At 48.0% G+C, this 22,515-nt stretch overlaps 3 protein-coding genes across 9 annotated transcripts in view; 1 reads left to right on the top strand and 2 right to left on the bottom strand.

Annotated features, from left to right (window-relative positions):
• Positions 1-131: 131 nt before the first annotated feature.
• On the bottom strand, positions 132-4,271 carry Cdk5r1 (cyclin-dependent kinase 5 regulatory subunit 1). Of its 2 annotated transcripts, XM_063268305.1 has the most exons (2): positions 4,118-4,271; positions 132-3,908 (listed from the first exon to the last, which is right to left on the bottom strand). In XM_063268305.1, the coding sequence occupies exon 2, from the start codon at positions 3,763-3,765 to the stop codon at positions 2,842-2,844; it is 924 nt and encodes a 307-aa protein (XP_063124375.1). In that variant the 5' UTR covers positions 3,766-3,908; positions 4,118-4,271; the 3' UTR covers positions 132-2,841. The 2 variants fall into 2 exon arrangements, with proteins under 2 accessions (XP_063124375.1, NP_446343.1); NM_053891.2 differs by lacking the exon at positions 4,118-4,271 and having other exon boundaries at positions 2,747-3,948.
• Positions 3,925-4,449, top strand: Cdk5r1l (cyclin-dependent kinase 5 regulatory subunit 1 like). The gene has a single exon (XM_017597800.1). It carries the CDS (start codon positions 3,925-3,927, stop codon positions 4,447-4,449), a length of 525 nt encoding a protein of 174 aa, XP_017453289.1.
• A 3,990-nt stretch (positions 4,450-8,439) lies between these two features.
• The window catches only part of Psmd11 (proteasome 26S subunit, non-ATPase 11), a 53,855-nt gene continuing 39,779 nt past the window's right edge, over positions 8,440-22,515 (bottom strand). For 2 of the 6 annotated variants that reach the window (XM_063269077.1, XM_006246987.4), the window contains 7 exons: positions 20,755-20,815; positions 19,089-19,151; positions 11,325-11,450; positions 10,912-10,947; positions 10,659-10,710; positions 10,045-10,187; positions 8,440-9,928 (listed from right to left, as the gene is read on the bottom strand). In XM_063269077.1, the coding sequence (XP_063125147.1) occupies positions 10,045-10,187; positions 10,659-10,710; positions 10,912-10,947; positions 11,325-11,450; positions 19,089-19,151; positions 20,755-20,815 (481 nt within the window). In that variant the 3' untranslated portion in view covers positions 8,440-9,928. Of the gene's footprint in view, positions 10,188-10,658; positions 10,711-10,911; positions 11,451-19,088; positions 19,152-20,754; positions 20,816-22,515 lie in introns of all 6 variants that reach the window. The other 4 variants (XM_006246988.4, XM_063269078.1, NR_172065.1 and 1 more) reach the window with 4 other exon arrangements.

Raw genomic sequence — 22,515 nt, 5'->3', positions numbered from 1 at the left:
TTTAATCACTTAAGTCTGTTCGGTCTTTTCCCCTAACTCTGCCCCCTTCCACCTGCAACCCGATCTCCACACACAAATCATCCATTGAAGGTGCCCCCACTGTGTTCCCAAATGGCAGGCCACAAAGAGTATGTGCTGGATGGTCAGTGCATTTTATTGAATCAGCACAGTACAAAAATAAATAAAAATAAGGGAAGGGGAATTAAATTACAGCCAAACAGAGCTTCATGAGTCTCGTCAGATTATAAACCAGACATACTCACAAACACGCCATACATACATACAAAATGAGACAAATATAAATTAATATTAACAGTATCCACAGTTTGGTCAAAGAATAGCTACAGAAGAAATCTCACTTAAAAAAAAAAAAAAAACAAAACAAAACAAAACCAAAACCATCACATGTGTGTACAGCAGTATCGATCGACGTACAGCTATGGGTAAGTCCGGGCAGGGGATGGCACATTTTCTCCTCATTGCAAGTTTAACACTGCTGGGACAAAACTAAATTCTAATAACTGCACGGAAGGATGGATCAACCCTTCATGGTCGTAAGGAGAGAGAAAAATCCAATCGTGAACTCCGCTCCTGCGGCTTGTTCTCAGCACGTGGGATTCTCACGGCCATCTGCTCTAAGGTTATTTTTCTTAAGACACAAAATGCTCCTGGTTCGCATGCACAGTTCCACTGTAAAAGCAACAAGAATAAAAGGGGGTTTTTGTAGATTTTTTTTCACATTTTTCTTGTTTTTTTTTTTTCTTTTCTATTTTGTGTGTGTTTGTTCTAAAAGTGTCTTCATAGCAGCATGTCAGACGGGTTCTTTGCTCGAACACTTAAGTCTAGCAGTTGTTCCTTCACACAGTCCTGGATACCAGAGCAAAGAGAGAGGGCACGGGCCTCACAATGGAATGATGGAGCTCTTTCCTCAGTCGCCGACCACTCCTGAAATATGCACCTTCTCAAAAAACAAATTTTTGTTTTTTTAAAAAAAAATTAGGTACAAAGAGAAGGAAACAGTCAACGAGGCTGGAATCCTGTTACTGCAGCTCGGAGGAACAGCTTCAGGCCCGCTTCAGCGGCTCTGCAGGCTACAAACGAGTACCCCCCTGTTGGACTGCACATCTGAAGCTCTTCTTCCTCCAACTGCCCCCCCCCGGGGGGGGGGGCTCCAGGATCTGAGGATGGGCTGCAGGAAGCTGGCCCAGAGAGGCTGCAGCGAGGCCTGTAGTCAGCAGGCCTTGCAGGGCTTTCCAGCTCCATGTCATCATCTGAGGGCCCAGGATCCACTCTCTAGGAACCCGGATGAGGGACTGGGGAAAGGCCCTCTAGTCCAGTCAGGTCCTCTTCCCCACCTCTGAAAGGCTCTATTCCAGGCCTCTGCAATTGAGACCTCAATTTCACAGCTTTCTCTTTGTGTGATTTTCCAGTAGTGCTTGTGCAAGAAGTTGGCAGCCACCTAGAACCTAATCCTATGCAAGATAACCTCTGCCTTCCCCACTGTGGCCCCAGCCCCAGCACCCCCTAGGGAAGCAGGAAAGGAAGAGGAGGCCCTCGGTAGCATCTTCACATTGCTCTTTGTTCCCCAAAGCTGGAGGGAGGGCCATGGAGGAAGACTGGCTCCCTTTTCTTGGACCGCTTCCAAACCCCAAGCTACCAGTCTGGGAAAATTAGAACGAAAAACCATTAAAGTCCAGAGTGTTATGTAGCCGACAGGGATGGGTGGGCACCACACCCAGCAGCTGGAAGTGATCAGCTGGACAGTCACCAAGCTTCCAAACTGATCGGCAGTCACACTCGAACCCTGTAATTGTCCCCAAATGCAGCTGTCTCAGTAGGTTGCACAGAGCAAAGCCTCCTCACCAGGAGAAACTGAACTGCCTGGAAACGGCTTAAAATTAACTAGGGACGGGGTGGGAGACAGCAATGCCATTTCACCCCATCTCGACTTTCCCCAGGGATGTAGGACAAGTATCATGTGCACCAGCAAGAGGCCTTAGCATGTAAGTGGGCACCAACTTGATCTCAGGCATAGACACCCACCTGCCCAGGAGGCAGCATTGCTAGTGGGTCCCTGGCGCTGTCCTGGCTTTTTACACAGGGTGACTGAAGTGTGTCGTTCAAATGAAAAGCTCACTCAGGAGAGGAGCTGCCCCTGGCTTCACCTCATCCCTTAGCTGGGACCCAAAGTGGGAGAGGAATCTAATGAGCAAACCAGCTTATTAACCAGTGCTAAGGTGGAGCACAGACAAAAGGACGGGGAGGGAGCTCCATCCTGCCAGGAAAGGAAAGAAAGCCCTTCTCTCTGAACAGCAAGCAGCAGACCAGGGCCGTGCGCGGCCAACAGTCACCAACAATCTTTGCACCAGACCCACTCCCAGGCGCCTTCACTGATGCCCCGGGGCAGTGGAGATCTTGCCACACCAGAACGGCTGGCTGCAGGAGCCTTTGAGAGAATGAAACAATACCCAGAAAAGGGCTGGTTCCTCCTGGGCCACCAGCCTCGGGGCTCAGCTCAGATCATGGGACAGCGGGAAGCCTCATCTACCCTGGATCCATCGTGGGTACAGGTGACGTAGACGAGTCAGTCCCTTGAGCCCCGGAAAGAGAGTGGTCAGCAGCCGAGGTGGCTCTGAATGCATCTTCTGGGTTCCCACAAGGTTCATCAGTTCGAAAGTCCCCAGAGTTCTTGAAAGGGCTAAAAAAAAAACCCAAGGAAAGAACGTGGGAAGAGGCCCTTGGTGGCTCTGCTAGACACATACTGTACACAAAACTTGATTCTTTAATAATAAATTTTAAAAACGAATGGAATCCTTGAGCCAGGATACCAGCTACAGGGGCTCACCGATCGAGCCCCAGGAGGAGTCGCTTCTTGTCCTCCTGACCACTCTCATTCTTCAAGTCAGAGAACACTTGTGTGAAATAGTGTGGGTCAGCATTGATCTGCAGCATCTTGGAGCTCATGAGGTTGATAACTGAGAGGCAACGGTCCCAAAAGGCTTCCTTGCAGCTCTCCACCAGGAAGGGCTTGAGCGGGTAGGAGATTTCATTGCCCATGTAGGAATAGGAGAGGTACAGACAGGTCAGCAGGACAGCCTGGAGCTCGTGGTCCGAGCCCACCTCAGAGGAGATAACATCCCTGCAGAGCATGTAGAGGAAGACCACATTGGCCGGTGTGATGAAACCCTGGTCCTGCCATCCCTGCAGAAGCAGGGAGCGGTCCACGCTGCGCAGCCAGAGCACGGGGTCCGTTGGGGACAAGTGCTTCAGGCGGTAGCACCGGCGGCAGAGAAACTCACCCAGGCAGCGCAGCAGCTCACTAGTGGACGCCTGGACGATGACCCGTTTGGGTGTTCCTGCGGAGGTGATGGCAGGGTGCGGGGCCTTCTTGACAGAAGAGGAGACCCCAGTCTGGGAGCCAGAAAGCTGGCTGGCTGGGGGTGCGGGCGGCTGGGCCGGCGGGGGCTGGGCGAACGTGGACAGGTTGGCACACGACAGCGACTTCTTCAGGTTCTCATTGTTGAGGTGCGCGATGTTGCTCTGGTAGCTGCTGTTGGGCTGCGCCTTCTTGGAGTTCTTCTTCTTCGCTGACACCGCCACGATCCTCTTCCAAGGCAGTACCGAGATGATGGAGTGCCGCTTCAGGTTCTTGTCCTTGGCGTTCTTGCTGTTCTGCACGGCCGTGTAGTGGCCCACGGTGGCCGCGCCATCCTCAAACAGTGTGGCCTTTCGATAGCTGGGGGACAGGGACAGCACCGTGCCCATGGTGCCACTGCGCGCCCGGCAGGGGCCGGCACCCCTGCGCGCCCAGCCTGCCGGCCGGAGGGAGAAAAAGGCTTACCAAGCCTGTAGCGGCCGCAGAGAGAAAGGAGGCGCTCCCGGGACACGACGCGTGTAGCCCTGCGGATCTGCGTGGAAAACAAGATGGTTCTCAGCCCCGGGCGGGGCTCCGCGCCGCGCCCCTCCGCCCGCACTTCCGAGGCCCGAGCCCCCCGGGCTGCGGCCCCGTGGAGCCCCAGCCTATGCTTCCACTGCGGCACCAGCCAAGCGCCGCAGCGGCCGCCGCCGCAGGCGTCCAACCAGGCCGCGCACACGGCCCCGGTCCGCGGAGGCTTACCCGCAGGCAGGCTCCCCGCGGCAGGCGCAGCCGCTGCGTCCCAGACCCTCCGCAATGCGCGCCGCGGCCCCGGGGCTCGGCGCGGCTCGGCGCGGCTCGGCGCGGCGGCGGCGGCGGCTCTCAGCTTCTGTCCAAGGTTCTGCAGGCGCCGCGGCCCCGCCCCCGCCCGGCCCCCGCCTGCGTCTCCGCCGCGCACCCGCCGGCCCCGCCCCGCCCCGCCCCGGCGAGCGCCCCCCAAGCTGCCTCTCCAGATTGCGCGCGCGGTCCACAAGCCCGCTCAGTCTCGCCGCACTCGCATCTTCAGCGCGAGCGGCGCACAATGGCGCCTCTAGTGGGCGCGCCCCATACGGGTCGCAGCGCGGGCGGCGGGAACGCGCGAAGCCCGGTCTCCACCTGGAAGCCGCCGGCGCCGCGCGGCGCAGCCCGGCCTCCTGAGCCCCGGAGCCGCGCAGCGGAGCTCGCTGGGCGTGCGGGCGAACGGGCGAGCGGGCGGGGCGGAGGGCGGCCCCGCCCAGACACGTGCTGCCTTTGTTCCCGCCGCGGCCCCCTCAGCGGAGGCTGCGGGCGTTGTGGAGCTGGCCGGGGCTCCCACAAGGGAAAGCCGCATCCCGCATCGGCGTAAAGGCCCGGCACCCATCATGACTCTAGAAAGCCAGGCCAGAAGGGCGAGGGCGGCCTAGAGATCCCGTCAGGACAGCTGTCAAAAATCAAAGCTGCTGCGCCTTCAGGCCAGTCTCTCATTTGCCCGTTTTAAAATTTGATGACAGTAAAATTGCAAAATTAAATACGTAAATAAATAAATCTGGTTCTGACTAGCGACGCATAGTTCACAAGCAGCCTCCATATCCTTCACAAAGGCCACTGCTTATTTACAAGTCACTCATTTCGGACTGGTTCTGGAGACCCATACTGTCAAACAAGCCAACCTGTATCTTAACTCAGACTCCCAACTCCGAACCTAAGAGAATTCCTGACAACACCTGCAACGGTTGAGCAAACTACCCAAAACAAGAATCTTGTTGAGGTCATTAGGTGAAGTACTTCCAAGTTAGAAAGTGCCAGTTTCTTTTTGTACCCAAAGACTTCTCAGCCAACACGAGCAGAAAGATTTAGGGATGGGGTGATCAGAATGGAAAATGCCTTGCGCTGTACCGGGGCGGGGGGGGGAGGGGCGGGGGGGAGGGGGGACTAGCTTCGCTGTGGCCCCTCCCTAACAATGTTTCTCATAGAACAAATGGTTGCTGGCTATTACTAGAACACAGCACCTGACACTGGGTAACCTATAAATAAAATAATGAAGTGTTAGCTCACAGTTCTGGAGTATGGTCCAGATCCAGTAGTAGAGCAGGCTATGGGGAGATCGAGGCTTCAACTCACACCGGGAAGGGGGAGAATAATTACTTGGGGGAATGAGGGCAGGTGCCACACAGTCTTTCTAACAACTGCTAGCAGGAGCTTTCGTTAACCCCTTCCTGCTCGAAATTAGTCCATGACTTAGAACCTCTCCTTGAAACACAGGCTGCCAGCACCTTGCCATTTTCCTGCCTCAGTGTTCACTGTTGGCATTCAGGCATGAGCCACCACACCAGCTCCAAAGAAAAACCTCTCCAAGAGCGCCCTCAACACTGACGTTGAAACCAAGCCTCATGGGTCCGACTTAACAGCCCTAGCTGCTCTTCCAATGGAGCTGCCCTGGGTCTCTTCCTTTTCATCATAGTTAAGCTGTAAGTCGTCTTCCTAGGGTCTTTCAGACCCCCTGGCCCAATGCTTCTACCTGGGAAGGCAACCGCTAAAAACCAGCCTCTGAGCTGACTTCATGTTTATGGTCCCCTTCGAATTCTAGGATTAAGCAAAAGTTAAATGTGTTCTACTTCCCTAATTATACACAGGCCTCTGAAGGCTGCAATCCACCCATTAGAAAAAACCTGAACCTGCTGTTGCCTGCAACTGAATTCCAGCTTTTACAATGCATCCTGGAGTTCATTGGCCTTTTCCAGCATGGCTGCATACATGTTCTCTCTTGTCTTCTGTCTGGCCAACCCTATCCCATTACCTTCAAAAACCTCTGTCAACTACTCCAGCCTCCTTGTGTTGCCAAGGACAAAGTCACGTCTGCAGAACAGGATGTCACTACCATACTACGCTGAGAGAAGAGGTTGTCAGGAACCCTACTCATCTGGTAAGCTTACCTCAGGGTGGGCAGAAAGTCTAAGAATCTAAAAGTTGTTCACTCCATGGATCTGGATGTCTCAGCCTGTCTTCTGTAGATTCTGGAATCCCGAAGAAACAGGCTCTAATGCCAGTGAAGAAAGGGACTTGCTAGCAAGGTGAGGGCAAGCAGGCAAAGAGCAGAAGTGTCTTCTTCTGTGTGCTTAGATAGGCGACCAAGAGGCAGTGCAGCCCAGGTTAAAGATGTGTCTTCCTGCCTCAAGAACACAGACTAAAGGCACCTTAAGACCTGAATTAAAGGTGTGTATCTTCTCACCTCAAGATACAGACTAGAAGTGGATCTCCCTACTTCAAATTATGAAAATCCAAAAACAGTCCCTCACTGGTGGGCCTTCCATTTTTGAATTTTACTTAATTCTAGAGGTAATCAAATTAACAACCAAGAATAACCATCACACAAGGCATCACACAGGCCCCTGCCCACTCAAACCCACCTCTGCCTCCCCACACCCAGCTCCCCTCACTGTTCTGAGAAGCAAGGAAGGGCAACAATCTGCCAACATGGCGGAATCAAGAGCCCAGAAGGCAAAGCCAGCTGAGTGTTGCAGGAATGTTTTCTTCCCAGCACTCACTCAGATCTGGGAAGATGTCTGGTTTTCACTATCAGCCTGCCTACTTTCCACAACCCTCTCTCTAGCTACCTTGCAAAGAGGATTACCCACACTACACCGCAGTAGACATCTGCTCCACACACTCCATTCCCCACGCTGGTCCAAGGACAGCTGGCCAAAGGAATAGCTGGCTACGAGGTGCACAAAGGGCTCAACCGAGAGCTACAGAACCCTGGTTCTTGAGGAAGTCTTCCTGTGAGGGCAGAGAGCAGCATCTAGTGGCTCTTCTGAGCAACACAGGTTACATAACTAGTATACAGCAGGGCACCAGAGCAGCCCTCTTGGCTGCTCACTAACTCGTGAGAAAGCCCTGGTACCTCAAAGGCTCGTGCCTAAAAGAGGCTCTCAGCTAGACAGCCAGAACCAGGCCAGCCCGTGGCCAGACCCTGGAGACCATGTAAGGTGTGGGGAGAGAGCTAGACTAGCTATGAGACCTTCAAGGGGAAACTGTGGCACAAGCTGTGATGGTTTAGTTCAGTCCAGAAGTACCTGAGAGCCATTTTGACCAGTCATGCATTAGTGTGCTACTCTCTAGTAATTACATTTAAAAAGAACAAATGAAATTTTTTAAAGATTTATTTATTTCATGTACATGAATACACTGCTGCTCTCTTCAGACACAACAGGAGAGGGCATCAGATGGTTGTGAGCCACCATGTGGTTGCTGGGATTTGAACTCAGGACCTCTGGAAGAGCAGTCAGTGCTCTTAACTACTGAGTCATCTCTCCAGCCCCCAGAACAAGTGAATTTTATATTGGTCCCAAAAACCCCAATGCATATATAAAAATGAATGGGATGCTTTACACTTTTTTGACTAAGCCTCTAACAGATAGTTTGTGGTTACATATCTGAACTAGCCTCACCTCAGAGGCCTGACAGCCATATACAGTGGCTCTGCAGACAGGATAGGTCTGAGCCATCACACTAGGGGCTGCTATCCTGAGCGCTGGGGTTTTCCTAGGTCTGGAGAGCCCTTTTCATTCTGCTCCAGCTCCACATCACTATGGAAATTATAAAGTACTTTATAAAAACAAAATCTTCTCTAAGTAAAACTATACTGAAGAACACAACTACAACTGAAAAGAGCACACCCACTCCACCGGGAGTTCGGCAGCCCCAAAAGTCCCAGAGGGCCACGCTTGGGGGGCCGAGGGCAGTGTAAAAATGGCCACTATTGAAGGATGCAAAAAGCACAGTACTACAGCATGCTGGCCACCAGGACCTGGGGCACCTACACTCAAGCCACCCACAGCCTGAAGACTGCTGCCCGCCCCACAGGTCCTCGCAGCCCTCTTGCCCCAAAAGACAACTGAACTCCATTTCTGACTCCACTCCTCGCAGCTCAATTTTCCTGCCAAAAACCTTCCCAGCATGTTATGAGGACTCCCAGGAAACAGTGAGGTAAGATAGCTCTGGCCAAGCTCACAGAGGCTTTACGGAGCACCTAAGTGGAAACCCTCCAGCACTCAAGAAAAGACACCTTTTGAAAAAAAAAATTATTTTATTGGAACTCATCTGAACATCAGATATACCTGGTGTTGGTCAGCAAGAACCGTTTGTACATTTGATATGGATGGTGCCAAAACCAAAACAGTGACTGGGCATGATGGGAAGAGAAGAGGGCTGACAACAAAAACCTGATTTTGAAAAGGAAAATAAAAGCCAGTCAGATTCAGTGAAGATGCAAACCCTGGTACAACAAAATCCTTTTACAAAATAGAAATTTATTACCAAAACCTGGAGGGAGACTCTGAGAAAGGCTCTAAAGAAGAGGAAGAGGCCAGCAGGAAGGAGGCGGGAGATGGGGAGGGGGAGGGAAAGAAGACATGGATGAGAGGAGGAAGCACAGTAGGCAGGCGCAGCAAAGGTGCTGGCGCTTACCTGCCCACAAGGCCTGAGAGCCTGCTAGGGAACTGCATGGAGACAAAGCATGCTAAAACCGCCACCCTGTCCCTCACCCTCTTAGGAGGCAGAGAAAGACACTGGGAGGGGGACACAAGGGCGCTTCAAATGCAACAAGGAGAATTAATATTTTTAATTAAAAAAAAAAAAACACCCCAGTCTCATTCCCAATGTTCACTATTTAAAAAATAAAAATGAAAAAAGAAAAAAGCAAATCCATCTGACAGCAGGAAAGGGTGGGAGAGGGAAGCAGCAGATGGAGCTGAGACAGCCCAACTTCTCTAGAAGGAAAGGGAAAGGACATGGCTGAGAGGAAAGAGAGGAGAGGGACAGTTAAAACACTGACGTCTAATCTAGTTACAGTGTTAAAAAAAGCCACATGCACAGCAGGCCCCCAAGGGCGTGGGCCCTCACTGCTCCCCGTGGCCGTAGTGGACACTAGCTCCTGGACCTCTTCCCATCTGTTCACAGGGCAGGGCCGAGCACGCACTGCAGCCATGGGGCAGCACAGCAGGCTCTTAGGCTAGTCTGCTGGAGCCAATGTCAGAGAGGGAAGGGTGGACAGGCCAGATGGCAGGGGAAAACACCAAACGCCTCATTTCAAATGAAAAAGAAAACAGCAGTCTATACATAGTTGTTTGTTTTGGTTCAGTACAAACAGAATAAAAAGTCGTTGCTTTTGATGGTCAGCAAACACCCAATTCTGAAGAGGAGGAGAGGTGGCGCCCAGCAGGTGGATGAGGATCCCCAGTGGTTGGCGGGGTGCCTGGCTTTGCGGCCCTCTCCCAGGAGGCAGAGAGCACAGCTTTAGGTAGTGTAAGCCTTTTTCCTTTTATTTAGAATCTTTTTTTTTCTTTTTCTTTTTTTTAAGCAATTTCCCCACTCCCATGTTGGCCAGTGCTGATTACATGAGAACCGGCCGCCTATCGCTGGATACAGATGCACCAATGAGGGTTAAAAACTTTCCGAGCGAAAAGTAGAACAGAAAGAAAAGAATCTCCTAGCATTTCCCCAAGGGTTCACTCTCCCGCCACACACACTCTCCAAAGGACCGCTACAGATCCAACTCTGCAAGAGAAGACAGAGCAGTGTCAATCGGGGAAGCCGTGAGGACCAGACGGTGTCCAGTGTCGACAGGCAGAAGACAGCGCTGCCCGGCCCTGTGTCCCGGGGCCAGCACTCACCTATGTCAGCTTCTTGGCTTTGTTGTAGAGGGAGTCTACTACTTTACTCATGTTCTGAATTGTTTCCAGAGCAGCTTCATAAGTTTTATCTACTGGGGGTTCATCGAAAATGATCAGGACACCCTCCCCCTGGTCCAAAATCCCTGTAAGAAACACAGCAACAAACCAGGTAGGAGATATTAGATAATAAAAAATAAGGACCCCACTCCATAGTCTCATTTTCTCCCAACTTTTCACAGAGCGCCTTTGCTAGACTCTTCTTTAAAAAAGGTCCTTTATTATTTTAATTTCTGTGTATATGTATGAGTCTATTTGAGGATACAAGAAACCTCGGATGCCGGAAGAGGGGGTCAAATCCTCTTCAACTAGAGGCACAGGCAACTGTGGGTCGCTATATAGATGCTGGGAACTGAACCTGGGTCCTCTGAAAGAGCAGTTAAATGTCCTAACTGCTGAGCTCTCTCTCCAGCTCCTTACACATTCTTCAAAGGGAAGGTTACGAGGAACCATCAGGAGAGAGACTCAGTCCCTGTTTTAAAGATATACACACACACATACCTAACCAGCTCAATTCAAATTCTAACCAGCTCCTGGCCTATGTGACTTTTACTCACCATGAAACTTCTTGTCAAGAATCATCTGTGATAATTTTCTTTCCACGTCGGCCTAAAATCAAAGCACATAATTAAAGACACCAATAGTCATTGGTCAGAAATCAGCCAGACATGAAAGTTAAGACTCTTATAAGAAAATGGGTTGGAGCAAAATACCAACAGTACAGCTCTGAGCCCACGCTCTGTTCCCACGGAGCGCCCAGCCCCTCTGCACCTTTCCCTGTTCCCACCCCTAACAGGCCTGAGAACTTACCTTGGAGAGTTTGATGAGGCTAGATATGTGTTCGATCTAAAAGGAAAAGCAGACAGCAACACTGAAAGTTTGAATTTACTTCCAATATAAAAAGGAGAACAGGGAACTGTTGTGTCTCTCGAGCCTGCGGAATTGAGAGGGCCTAATTCTCCGTGGCCGTGCTTAATGCTCTGCTCTGTCTACTTCCCTGCCCTTCACCAGACAGAACATGCTCCCATCCCATGCACCAAATACATAAAATATTTACTACACGGACAGTGACTACTCAGAACACTAGGAACCCAGCAGGACAAGCCCAAGCCCTTGGTGGCCTCTTACCAGACAGACAGACCCTTGAAAATGAGTTCCTATTTTGGACAACAGCACAACATGTAGCCCAAAACTGTTGACAAAGTTCCCAGGGAGATTCTGACCTGTACTCGGGAGAAAGGTTCAATGACCCGGATCAGATTCTGTTCCAGTAAGTTATCGTACAACTTGGCCAAATGTGTGCTGATGATTGGGTCGTCCCGGAGCTCCGCCCTGTAGTCTGTCAGGGCCTGCAAAACAAACCTCACAACTGTTAAGGTCTGGGTAAAATATTTAGGCCTAGATGGAATGTTAAGGCCTAGGTAACTGTTACCTGGCCAGCCTGCCATTTTGTGTTGTTACTAATATTATAAGGCAACTTTCTCATGCACACGTTGATTCCATATTCTGTTGTCCTGTGCCCTTGGAATCCAATCCAATATAAAGTCGGTAGAAATGCTCTGTATAGTTATCCAAATGTGTGACAGTGGACCACGCCACCAGACAGAACAACTGGTAAGGTAGTTGTGATGGTTTGTATATGCTTGGCCCAGGGAGTAGCACTATTAGACGGTGTGGCCCTGTTGGTAGGTGTGTCACTGTGGGTGTGGGCTTTAAGACCCTCATCCTAGCTGCCCAGAACTCAGTATTCCGCTAGCAGCCTTCAGATGAAGATGTAGAACTCTCAGCTCCTCCTGAACCATGCCTACCTGGACCTGGACGCTGCCACGCTCCTGCCTCGATGATAATGGACTGAAACCTCTGAACCTGTAACAGTCCCAATTAAATGTTGTCCTTTATAAGACTTGCATTGGTCATGTGTCTGGTCACAGCAGTAAAACCCTAACTAAGACAGAAGTTGGTACCAAGGACTGGGGCATTGCTGTGATAGGCCTGACCATGCTTTTGTTTGGAGGAATGTGGGTTAGGGGAGATTGGAGAATAGTGGGATGCTTTAAGTGGGGCTTAATGGGCGATCCTAGTAGGAATAAGGAAGATTTTGTTGCTGAGTATGGTTTGAACTGTGCAGACCTGGTCCAGGAGGTTTCCAAGGAGAAGAATTTCAGTATGTGGCATAGAGACTGTTTTTATGGTATTTTGGTAAAGAATGTGCCTGCTTTTTGCCCTTGTCTGAAGAGTCTACCTGAGTCCAAGGTAAAGAGATGTATATTAATGGCACTGACAAAGGAAGTCTCAGAAAAAGCCCAGCAGAGACTTTGTTCTCTGGCTAAGTCTCATTAAGAGTGTTTTTGAACAAGCACAGCAAGCTTAGAAAGGAAATATAAAATATGTAGTTCCAGTATTTAAGGGGCACCAGGAAATGAAATGGAGCCAAATCCTGGCAAATTAAGGGAGTGAGACTTTGGGGCAAGATCCTACCCAGCTAAATTTAGATCTAGGCATGGTGGTATACACCTTTAATCCAGGCCAAGTAGATCTCTCGGTTCAAGACCAGTCAGGGAAGTTCCAGGTAAAGAATAGCTTAAATCCAGGCACGGTGGTACAGACCTTTAATCTCAGGAGTCAGGCAGGCAGATCTCTTGAGTTCAAGGTCAATCTACAGAGCAAGATCCAGGACACCCAAGCTTAGGCAGTGAGGGAGTTAGAAAAGAGGACGCTAGTGATAATGTAATAGAACAAGGGGCCATGTTACAGCTCCTACAAGCAGCAGAACACGGCAGCTTTGGCCATGCGGCTCTGGCTTTAGAGTGAAAAATAGAAGGGACTCCTGGGACATTGATGCTGGTGAGCTGGAGCTAAGAAATTAGCAGTGATTAAGAAGAGACTAACTTCGGGCTGGAGAGATGGCTCAGCGGTTAAGAGCACTGACTGCTCTTCCAGAGGTCCTGAGTTCAAATCCCAGCAACCACATGGTGGCCCACAACCATCTGTAACAGGGATCCGATGCCCTCTTCTGGTGTGTCTGAAGACAGCTACAGTGTATTCATATACATAAAATAAACAAAATCTTTAAAAAAAAAAAAAAAGAGACCAACATCACTGCAGTGAAGTCTTCTGGGAAGTGTTTTCTGAGAACACAAAGAAGCTGTGTCCCAGAGATAGCCAAGGCTGTATGTCATGCTGCAGCTGGACTTGGTAATGGGTAAGAGTCATCCAGGTGGTATTGGTTTTGAATGCATGAAGGGGTAAAGCAGTTCAGCTGAGGCCTGGCACTGTGAGAGGCCATGGAAGGCCATTGATGAAGGTACAGCCCCCAGTTGCAATTGGCAGCCCAGGACTGAAAGGGTCATGCAAAGTAGTTGAAGCTTGGCACCAGAAAGAGAGTCTACGAGAGGATACTGGTGAAGGGGAAGACCCCAGTGTATTGGTGATGCCAGTACCATAGGCTGATCACCAAGAACAGCAGTAGCAGTGGAGTGGATCAACCAGAGCTTAGAGTGCCACAGAGGGCAGAGCTGGAGAAGTGACACCAGCCCTTTAGAGGAGCCCAGAAGATCATGTATGGATTCCAGACACTGAAACAAGAAGTCGTACATTGAAGCTGCTTTGGAGACCCCAAGATTTTTGAGATGCCAGAGTCATGGGCTATCTGCTGAAGAAAGTTGCTAACAGGGAGTGGAACCAGTCCAGGTGAAAGAAGTTTGTTGAGTCAACAAAGATGAAAAAGGAGCTGGAGATCTGAAGGCTGCTTTGACGTCAGACAAGGAGATGCAGAGTCTGGAGTTTGCCCGGCTGGTTTCCTGTCTTGCCTTGGGGATTACAATTAAGTGATTGGATGAATCTCAGAAGAGACCCTGAACTCTGGACTTTTAACATCACAGAGACTGCTACTGACTATGGGGACTTTTGAAGTTGGACTTGCATTAGGCTATGTTTAGGTATGGCCCCCATAGAGTGGATGTGATGGTTTGCATATGCTTGGCCCTGGAGTAGCACTATTAGAAGGTGTGGCCCTGTTGGTAGGTGTGTCACTGTGGGTGTGGGTTTTCAGACCTTTATCCTAGCTCCCTGAAGCTAGTCTTCCACTAGCAGCCTTCAGATGCAGATGTAGAACTCTCAGCTCCTCCTAAACCATGCCTGGCCTGGATGCTGCCATGCTCCTGCCTTGATGGACTGAACCTCTGAACCTGTAAGCCAGCCCCAATTAAATGTCCTTTATAAGACTTGCATTGGTCATGGTGTCTGTTCACAGCAATAAAACCCTAACTAAGACAAAAGTAAGAAGTTCAGAGCCCTGGTAAATCTCCTAATTGAGAATGGCAAGAATTCAAACTAGCTCCCAACCAGGTTACTGTCCTGGAGCACATGACCACAACACACCACTAAGAGGGCAATAACAACCAGTCAGGTAACAGACCGCCTACAGTTCTCCATGCTAATGAGATGTCTAGACAGACCCCAAGTATTTAGCCAATAAGCTTCCCTTCCTGCAAAAGGTATTTAATCTCTAGTTCACCCTGAGTTAGACTATGAATCTTCTGCCAGGAATAATGCAGTTTGGACAAGTAAGGGCATCTCCTTCACCAAGGATTACTGTGGGGGAGGCCTTTGTCATGGAGAGCCACACCTAAGTCTCCCACAAAAGCCCCTCCATATCCTGGCACTCACTCGGATAAGTCAGATCCACCCCCAACATCTACCCCAACCCTGAGACTCCATTCTCAACTCCTCAAAGTTTCCAGTGGTGTCCGGTTACACAGGAGTTTGAGAACCACAGCCTCTGTTTCTTACCCAAAAAGCATGGGCTAGGACCCCTATCTTAGGCTGTGTTTTGCCTCCAAGAGTGGTGTATTAACCATTCTGACACCCCAGCAGTGAGATGGAAATGCAGAGCCACACCCACAATAAGCTTGGACCCAAACCAACCACCCAGTAGCACATACTACACCTGGGTATAAGCGTTACGGTATTTGCTTTTATAAGCTGCCCCCAGAATGGATCCCAGCATAAGAGAGACACCTGCACCAGTATAAGAAACTATTTGAAAAAAAGACTTCCATTTTGAGAAGGGGTTGAGTAAAGTTTAAGTTCCTAAGACCTCCCTGGGAATTGACATCCTACTGAGCAGATAACAGATATCCACGTTAAGACACAAATATTAATTAGATAAGGCAAATCTCCTGCCACAGCTAAATACCCCAACCAACAGAAGTTGGACACATGTACAACAGAGTCATGCTCCTAAGGAAACCCTCTAATCCTAAATCCTGATTGGTGGAATAATTTGACACAGATATTGGTAGATTTTAGGCTTAAAAACCCTGTAGGATCTTAATGTCACAGTGACATTACTCTTAATCATGACCCTGATCCATCAGTCTCTCTGAGATCAGTGTTTGTGTGGTTTATGAGGCAAATTCTGGATCCCAACAACAACAGAGACTGGACAGTACTTTAAATTCTCTAATCCTTGCCTCCAGAGAAGTCGGCTGCTCTGGTAACTGTGCCATTGCTATAGATACAGGAAGTCTGGAAAGCTGGAAGGAAGACAGCACAAGAGTAAGAAGAACAAAAGCACAGAGCCACTACCTTTCTGTTCTGCCGTTCAGTCCTGTAAGCCAAAAGACGCTCTACTTACAAAACCAAATGAACTGCACATATATTTTCTGCATACATTTCAAAGAACTCTGAGATTAAACAATGAAAAATATGAATTACACAAGTAGTTCCTAAGAGCTTTGTAGATAAAACAACATGGCTCTGCAGACAAAGAAAGCAAAAATACCTTTTTTGTTTGTTTTTAGGTTTTTGTTGTCGTCTGTTTTTTTTTTTTTTTTGAGGCGTGCGTTTTTTTTCCCTTCTGTTTGTTTTTCTTTTTTTTTTTTTTTTAAAGATTTATTTATTTTTATGTGGATGAGTGCACTGTAGCTGACTTCAGACACACCAGAAGAGGGCATCAGATCCCATTACAGATGGTTGTGAGCCACCATGTGGTTGCTGGGAATTGAACTCAGGACCTCTGGAAGAGCAGTCAGTGCTCTTAACCGCTGAGCCATCTCTCCAGCCCCATTTGTTTTTCAAGACAGGATTTCTCTGCCTATCCTCCCCTGTCCTGGAAATCGCTCTGTGGACCAAGCAAGCCTCAAACTCAAGAGATCTGCCTGCCTCTGTGCTGGGTTCTAGAGGTGTGCACCATTGGCTCTGACTAGGTCTCATTTTTGGGTTTCTTTTCTGCCAACATTAATATTTTTATTGATTATTTGGGTATTTCACATAATATACCCTGATCACACTCACTGCCCAGTCTTCCCAGGTCCTTAAAAACCATAAGAATATATATGCTTTTGTTTTAATCTCAGACGTGGGATACAGAGCTGCTTCAGATTATTCATAAGAGCTGACTATATGGTTTGCCTCAATCTAGCAGGGGAGTGATTTTACCTGCAACTGTGTGATGGTTGGAACTCTAGAGACTTTTCAGAGGGTTTATAAGTGCTGGGGCCCTAAGAGGCAGGGTGGGTTATTGGTGGGTTATTGATTGTTGGTTGGTTCTTCATAAGCAAAGAAGACACAAGAAGAAATTAGACAATCCTGACATGGAAGATCAAACTTGCTCCAGAGAACTCCACAGCCCTAATCAGCAGGAAGTAGTCTAACAAGACAGTGCGCTTTCCCGCCCCTTCCCAGTATATCCTTTTTCTCTCTCTTACCCAGTGTTAGGGAGTTGAAAGGTGGAAAGGGGGGTGAGGAAGAATGAAAGAAAGAACCCACAAAGTAGCAAGTGTTGGCTACAAAGAAAGGAAAGCAAAAAACAAAACAAAACAAACAACAAAAAAACCAAAACAGACATCTGTAGTCTTTCTTTATGTAGGAAGGCAGGTACAGGATAGAACAAGGCCTGTTCTTGGGATTGGGCGAGAAGGAAGGAAGGGCAGGAAAAAGTTTTAAAGAGAAGGAGCCAGAGCGAAGAGGAGTTGGGAGAACATGATGGCAGATGTTAAGATTCTTCTCTGCTCATAGATACAGGTTATAATGAATACTTCTAAGGGATGAGTGTGTACAGGATTTTGTGCTGTATTGATGGGCAAATTATATCTTATCAATTGGATCAGAGGCTATTGTGTGGTGTGTTCTTTCATGTGGTGACTTAATTGAGTTCAAGAGAAGGTATGGTAGTGGGACACGCCAAGCCCGCCACAGAACTGGGATGTGTATGCCTGGCGTGGTAACGACCTGCCAAGGGAACTGTGAGTGAAAGGGAAACAGCATGGCAGGGCACCACACTGAACAGCTCGTGGACCACCTGGGTCAGACAGCACCATGGGGGCCAGTGTGGAGCTGCTGAGATCAATTAGTGCTAGTTCCTATGGCCTCACGGAGCCGGAACTATCCAGAGAACCACTGCCCAGGTCCTCACAGGAACCAGTCGCTCACCTTTTATTTTATGTTTTTACCGCAATGGAAGTCCACTTTGCTTTGCCCACATACTCACTGGAACATGGTCAAAGAAAACTGAGTCTTCCCCAACACAAAGCCCTGCCAGAAGCCATCAACTGTGAAGACTACATTTCAGCACTTCAGTTCTCTTTGAGGGCTTCCTGTCTAGGCTGTTTTTTATTTCGTTGGGAGAGGGGTGGGTGTTACAGAAGCTTTCTATGCCTCTTTGTCTGGTTTACTAAACTCAGACTAAGAGAACACCAGTTCAGAAAAAAAATACACAAGTCCATCCTAAAGTTTAAAGAAGTGATTCTCCCATTTTAGCCTACAGCATCATCCTGAGGAAGTTTTTCTCTTAGAGCTAGGTAAAGTGCAACACTTGGGAAAATGAGGCAAAACTGCTCTGAGTTTCAGATCAGTGTGGGATACATAGCAAGACTCTGTCTCAAGACATGGTAACTGCCAGGTAGTGGTGGTGCACACTTTTAGTCTTAGCACTCAGGAGACAGAGCAGGTGGATCTCTGTAAGTTTGAGGATAACCCAGTCTACAGAGAGTTCCAGGACAGCCAGGGGTACACAGAGAAATCCTCCTGTCTTGAAAAACAAATAATGGGGCTGGAGAGATGGCTCAGTGGTTAAGAGCATTGACTGCTCTTCCACAGGTCCTGAGTTCAAATCCCAGCAACCACATGGTGGCTCGCAACCATCTGTAATGAGATGTGATGCCCTCTTCTGGTGTGTCTGAAGACAGCTACAGAGTACTTATATGCATAAAATAAATAATAAATCTTAAAAAAAAATGGATGGATGGATGGACGGACAGACAGGTGGACAGACAGCTGACACATAAACAAAGTGAGCCTGGGATACCTAAAGCTGTTCTGTGTGGAAGAAGTAGGCCTAGAGTTAAGCTATGAAACACGACAGTTGTATGGTTTGGCCATCCCAATTATCGCTTTACCACAAAGTAAAGGTAAATAACTTTATCATACATGTAAATAACAACTTTGTGTGTGTGTGTGTGTGTGTGTGTGTGTGTGTGTGTGTGTGTGTGTGTACTTGGATGTAGGTGCCTGCAGACCCAGAAGTTAGCATCTCCCTGGGCTGGAGTGATAGGAGGTTATAAGCTGCCCGATGTGAGTGCTGGGAACAGAGCGCAGGTCCTCTGTAAGAGCAGTTCATTCTCTTAGTCTGTGAAATCACTTCTCCAGTTCCAAATGACAATTTGACATAAAAAAGCATATACAAATGAATTAAATACAGCTCAGCATCCCACTGCACTCACTGTATAGAACTATTTCCTGGTTTTGATAATTTTTGGGTGAAGAGCCTACAGGATCAACATATAATCTCTAACTTTGAGGTGGTTTGAGGTGTTTATTTTTGAGACAGGGTTTCTCTGTGTCTCCCTGGCTATCCTGGAACCCTCTGTAGACCAGGCTGGCCTAGAACTCAAGGATCCACCTGTTTCTGCCTCCCACATGCTGGAATGACACCACTGCTGAAGCTGTTATTTAAAGTCCTACAATGAATTCAACACCATGCTCACCTTTTCAAAATCTGCCAGTGATCTGTTCTTGCTAGCTTGAGCCACACATTTCAATGCTTCTGTCTGAGAATTAAAAAAATAAATAAAAGTTCATGAACATGATCTCTTCTGCATTGAACATCACTGTATGCCAACCAGTTTCCCTTTGAAATGTAGTGATTTAAATATAAGTTTCCAGATAGACCCAGATGATTCCTTTCTCCTTATTCCATGATTTTTTATCTCCACATGCACCCAATATTTCTGCCCTCAAACCTGATAATGCCTGGGTTTTATCAAGGGTCACTCTACTAGTTTGAACTGACTGAGGTTTGCACTGAGGTTCAGGCAGTAGTCCACATATTACACTTGAATATTAAAACCCTACAGTGTGCCAGAACTGAATATACAGTGCCCAAGAGAAATTTAAGATACCTGACAAGCTATCAAGTCTACACTCAACACCCATCTCTCCAGATCAGCCTGGCTTCTTTTAAAAGGGGTCACTGAGGCACAAAGTAACGGGGAGCTCCTCAGGTCACTGAGGCAAGTCTATGTGGCCAACTAGCTGGCACAAGGCTCTCAGGAGCACAGTCAGATAATAAATGTCATAATGAGTACACGCTGGAACGCAGAGCCACACAACAATGTTCAAAGTCTATGTCCACCACTCTCAGCTACCCCCGTCCTCTTCCTGGACACTTGCAGATCCCACCTCAACTCTACAACTCTAGTTTTCTTTTTGTTTGGCTTTGCTTTGTTTGGAACATGGTCTTACTATGTAACCCTGGCTGTCCTAGAACTAACAGATCTGCCTACCTCTGCCTCCTTAACGTTGCAATTAAAGGTATATGCTACCACACCCAGCTTCAATTCCAGTTATAAGAAAAGTCTTTACAGTAAAAGCCAGTATTCCAATCAGAACTATAATCCGACTTGAAACTTTTACTGAAGAAACAACAAATTAGGACCACTTACAGAGAAATCAATTTTTGTTGATAGTATTCCAGAGATTTAGCAAGCTCACTGATAATCTGTTCATTATTTAGAAACAACCATACTTGACATTCAAAATGATTGCTTTGATTTAATTATGACAGTCAAAGAGCAAAGAGGGAATAGGGCACACACCTGGGACATTATCCTTACAAGTGTGTGGTCTAAAAAGTCATCCACATTTACCCAAATACAAAAAGGGTGATCAGCCACTAAGGCCTCTCTTTAAAGAATAACCAGATTCATAGTATGAGCAAAAGAGAAGTTGAGAAACGCTACGGTGGGTCCCAAAAGCTAGTTCCTATACCAGATACTCTGACCTCCCCACAGCATTTTGTACTAGACTAAGCAGGTGTCTAACCCAGAGAATCAGGATATCAGATTCTGCATAGGTTCTATTTGCAAGTCAGGCTCACAACAGGAAGATCTGGCCAAAGATAAATTATAACCTATTAGCAAATGCTACAATATATTTCTGTAAGTCCCTCAAGTTATCTGTCTGTAACAGAACCCAACACTGACCTTCTAGGCCAAGAATTTAACAGTAAAGAAAGCCCAACGAATGAGCTAAGGGAGAAAAATGGAGTGGAGAAGGGAGGATGGAGACCTGAGGAACACTGATCCCATTAAATATCATGAACTTGACAATAAGCTGGTTTCAGAGTACAAGTGCAGTCGAAATATTCCCTACCTGCCTCCCTGCATACCGAAGTGCAAGCTTTCCGCTCACCAAAGCCTGGACATCTTCTGGGCTACAAAAAAAACAAAAAAAGTAAAAAAAAACAAAAACAAAAAAAACAGTAACTTGGTAAACTGCGCCAAGACATAGGTTTAGGCTAACTACTAACCGGAATTCCATTGTGAAGGCTCAACTGAGAGAAAAATCAACCAAACCCGTAAGTCCCAACACTACAGAAGTTAAGTGTTTTCCTCACTCTTGGCCAAGGCTAGCGGTGAAAAGTAAAAACATCCCAAAATTAAAGCACAGCTAGGCATGGTAGTTCATACCTTTAGAGAGACAGAGGCAGTTGGATCTCTGCGAGTTCAAGGCCAGCTGGTCTATCTCAGAGAGAGGGAGAGAGAAGAGTGAAGGAGAGAGAGAGATAGGGAGGGAGGGAAGAAGGGAGGGAGGGAGAGAGGGAGAGGGAGGAAGGGAGGGAGGGAGAGGAAGAGAGAGGGGGGGAGAGGGAGGGAGGGGGGGAGGGAGGGAGGGGGGGAGGGGGGGAGGGAGGGAGGGAGGGAAGGACGGGGGTGGGGGGAGGTTGTATCCTATTCAAACACAACCCTGAGGATGTAGCTCAATTGGCAGAGTATTTGCCTGACATGCATGGAGCCCTTGGTGTGTTTCCCAGCATAGTAACTCACGTTTGTGATCCTAACACGTGGACAGCATAAATGTGCCCTTAACATCATCTCTATCTACATAAAAAGTTGAGAACCAGGTCTGGGGAGATGGTTCAGTGGTTAAGAGCACTTGTTGCTCTTGAAACCATCTTGAAAAATCAAGTTAAGTCCAGTCTGGGTAACATGAAATCCTATGTTCCCTGGCATATCCCCCTTGAAAGAAAGGGAAGGAGGGAAGGAAGGAGGGAGAAGGAAGGAAGAAATAATAAAAATAGAAAATTTAGAAAATCTAGAAGTCAGGGTTGAGGATTTAGCTCAGTGGTAGAGCGCTTGCCTAGCAAGCACAAGGCACTGGGTTCAGTCCTCAGCTCCGGAAAAAACAAACAAAACAAAACAAAACAAACAAACAAAAAAAAAAAAAAAAAAAAAACAGAAAAATCTAGAAGTCAGGATCCAGGAGCTGGAGAGATGGCTCAATGGTTAAGAGCACTGACTGCTCTTCTAGAGGATATGGGTTCAATCCCCAGCACACACATAGCTGCTCACAAGTGTGTGCAACTCCAGTTTGAGGGAATCTGGAGCCCTCTTCTGAACTCTGCCAACACTGCACCCATGCAGGCAGAATGCACATAGACATGAAATTAAAAAAATAAATAAACACATTTAAAAGTCATGACCCTAGGTTAGGGAATGATTACCTACCACACATGAGGCTCTGGGGTCAGGCTCTACCCCCACTTAACTATCATGCCCTTAAAAGTTCGCTTTTAAAAGATTTACTTGGGGGTTGGGGATTTAGCTCAGTGGTAGAGTGCTTGCCTAGCAAGCACAAGGCCCTGGGTTCAGTCCCCAGCTCCGGAAAAAAAAAAAAAAAAAAGATTTACTTGGCTCATTGTCTCCCATTCTGGGGGACCAGTTGGCTAACACTAGCCTACTATCTATTTCCTGAACTCTGTCCTGTGTTCAACACCGGTGAGGACAGAAATCTGAAGAGTGAGAAATCTCCAAGAGAATCTCCCAGTTAAGTAATTTCTAAAATCATCTCCCGAAGTCTAAAAGAGCAACAAGGGAAAGTGCACAGAACACCTCTGACCACCCCACTCTCTAT

This window comes from Rattus norvegicus, chromosome 10 (genome assembly GCF_036323735.1).
Source record: "Rattus norvegicus strain BN/NHsdMcwi chromosome 10, GRCr8, whole genome shotgun sequence".
Taxonomy (NCBI): domain Eukaryota; kingdom Metazoa; phylum Chordata; class Mammalia; order Rodentia; family Muridae; genus Rattus; species Rattus norvegicus.
Note: the sequence above shows the minus strand (reverse complement) of the source record. Positions and strands in the feature narration are given on the sequence as shown.

Bases quoted from the DNA above. Each gene is read 5' to 3' on its own strand.
- Cdk5r1 (XM_063268305.1), bottom strand. From the start codon at position 3,765: ATGGGCACGGTGCTGTCCCTGTCCCCCAGCTATCGAAAGGCCACACTG.
- Cdk5r1l (XM_017597800.1), top strand. From the start codon at position 3,925: ATGGTTCTCAGCCCCGGGCGGGGCTCCGCGCCGCGCCCCTCCGCCCGC.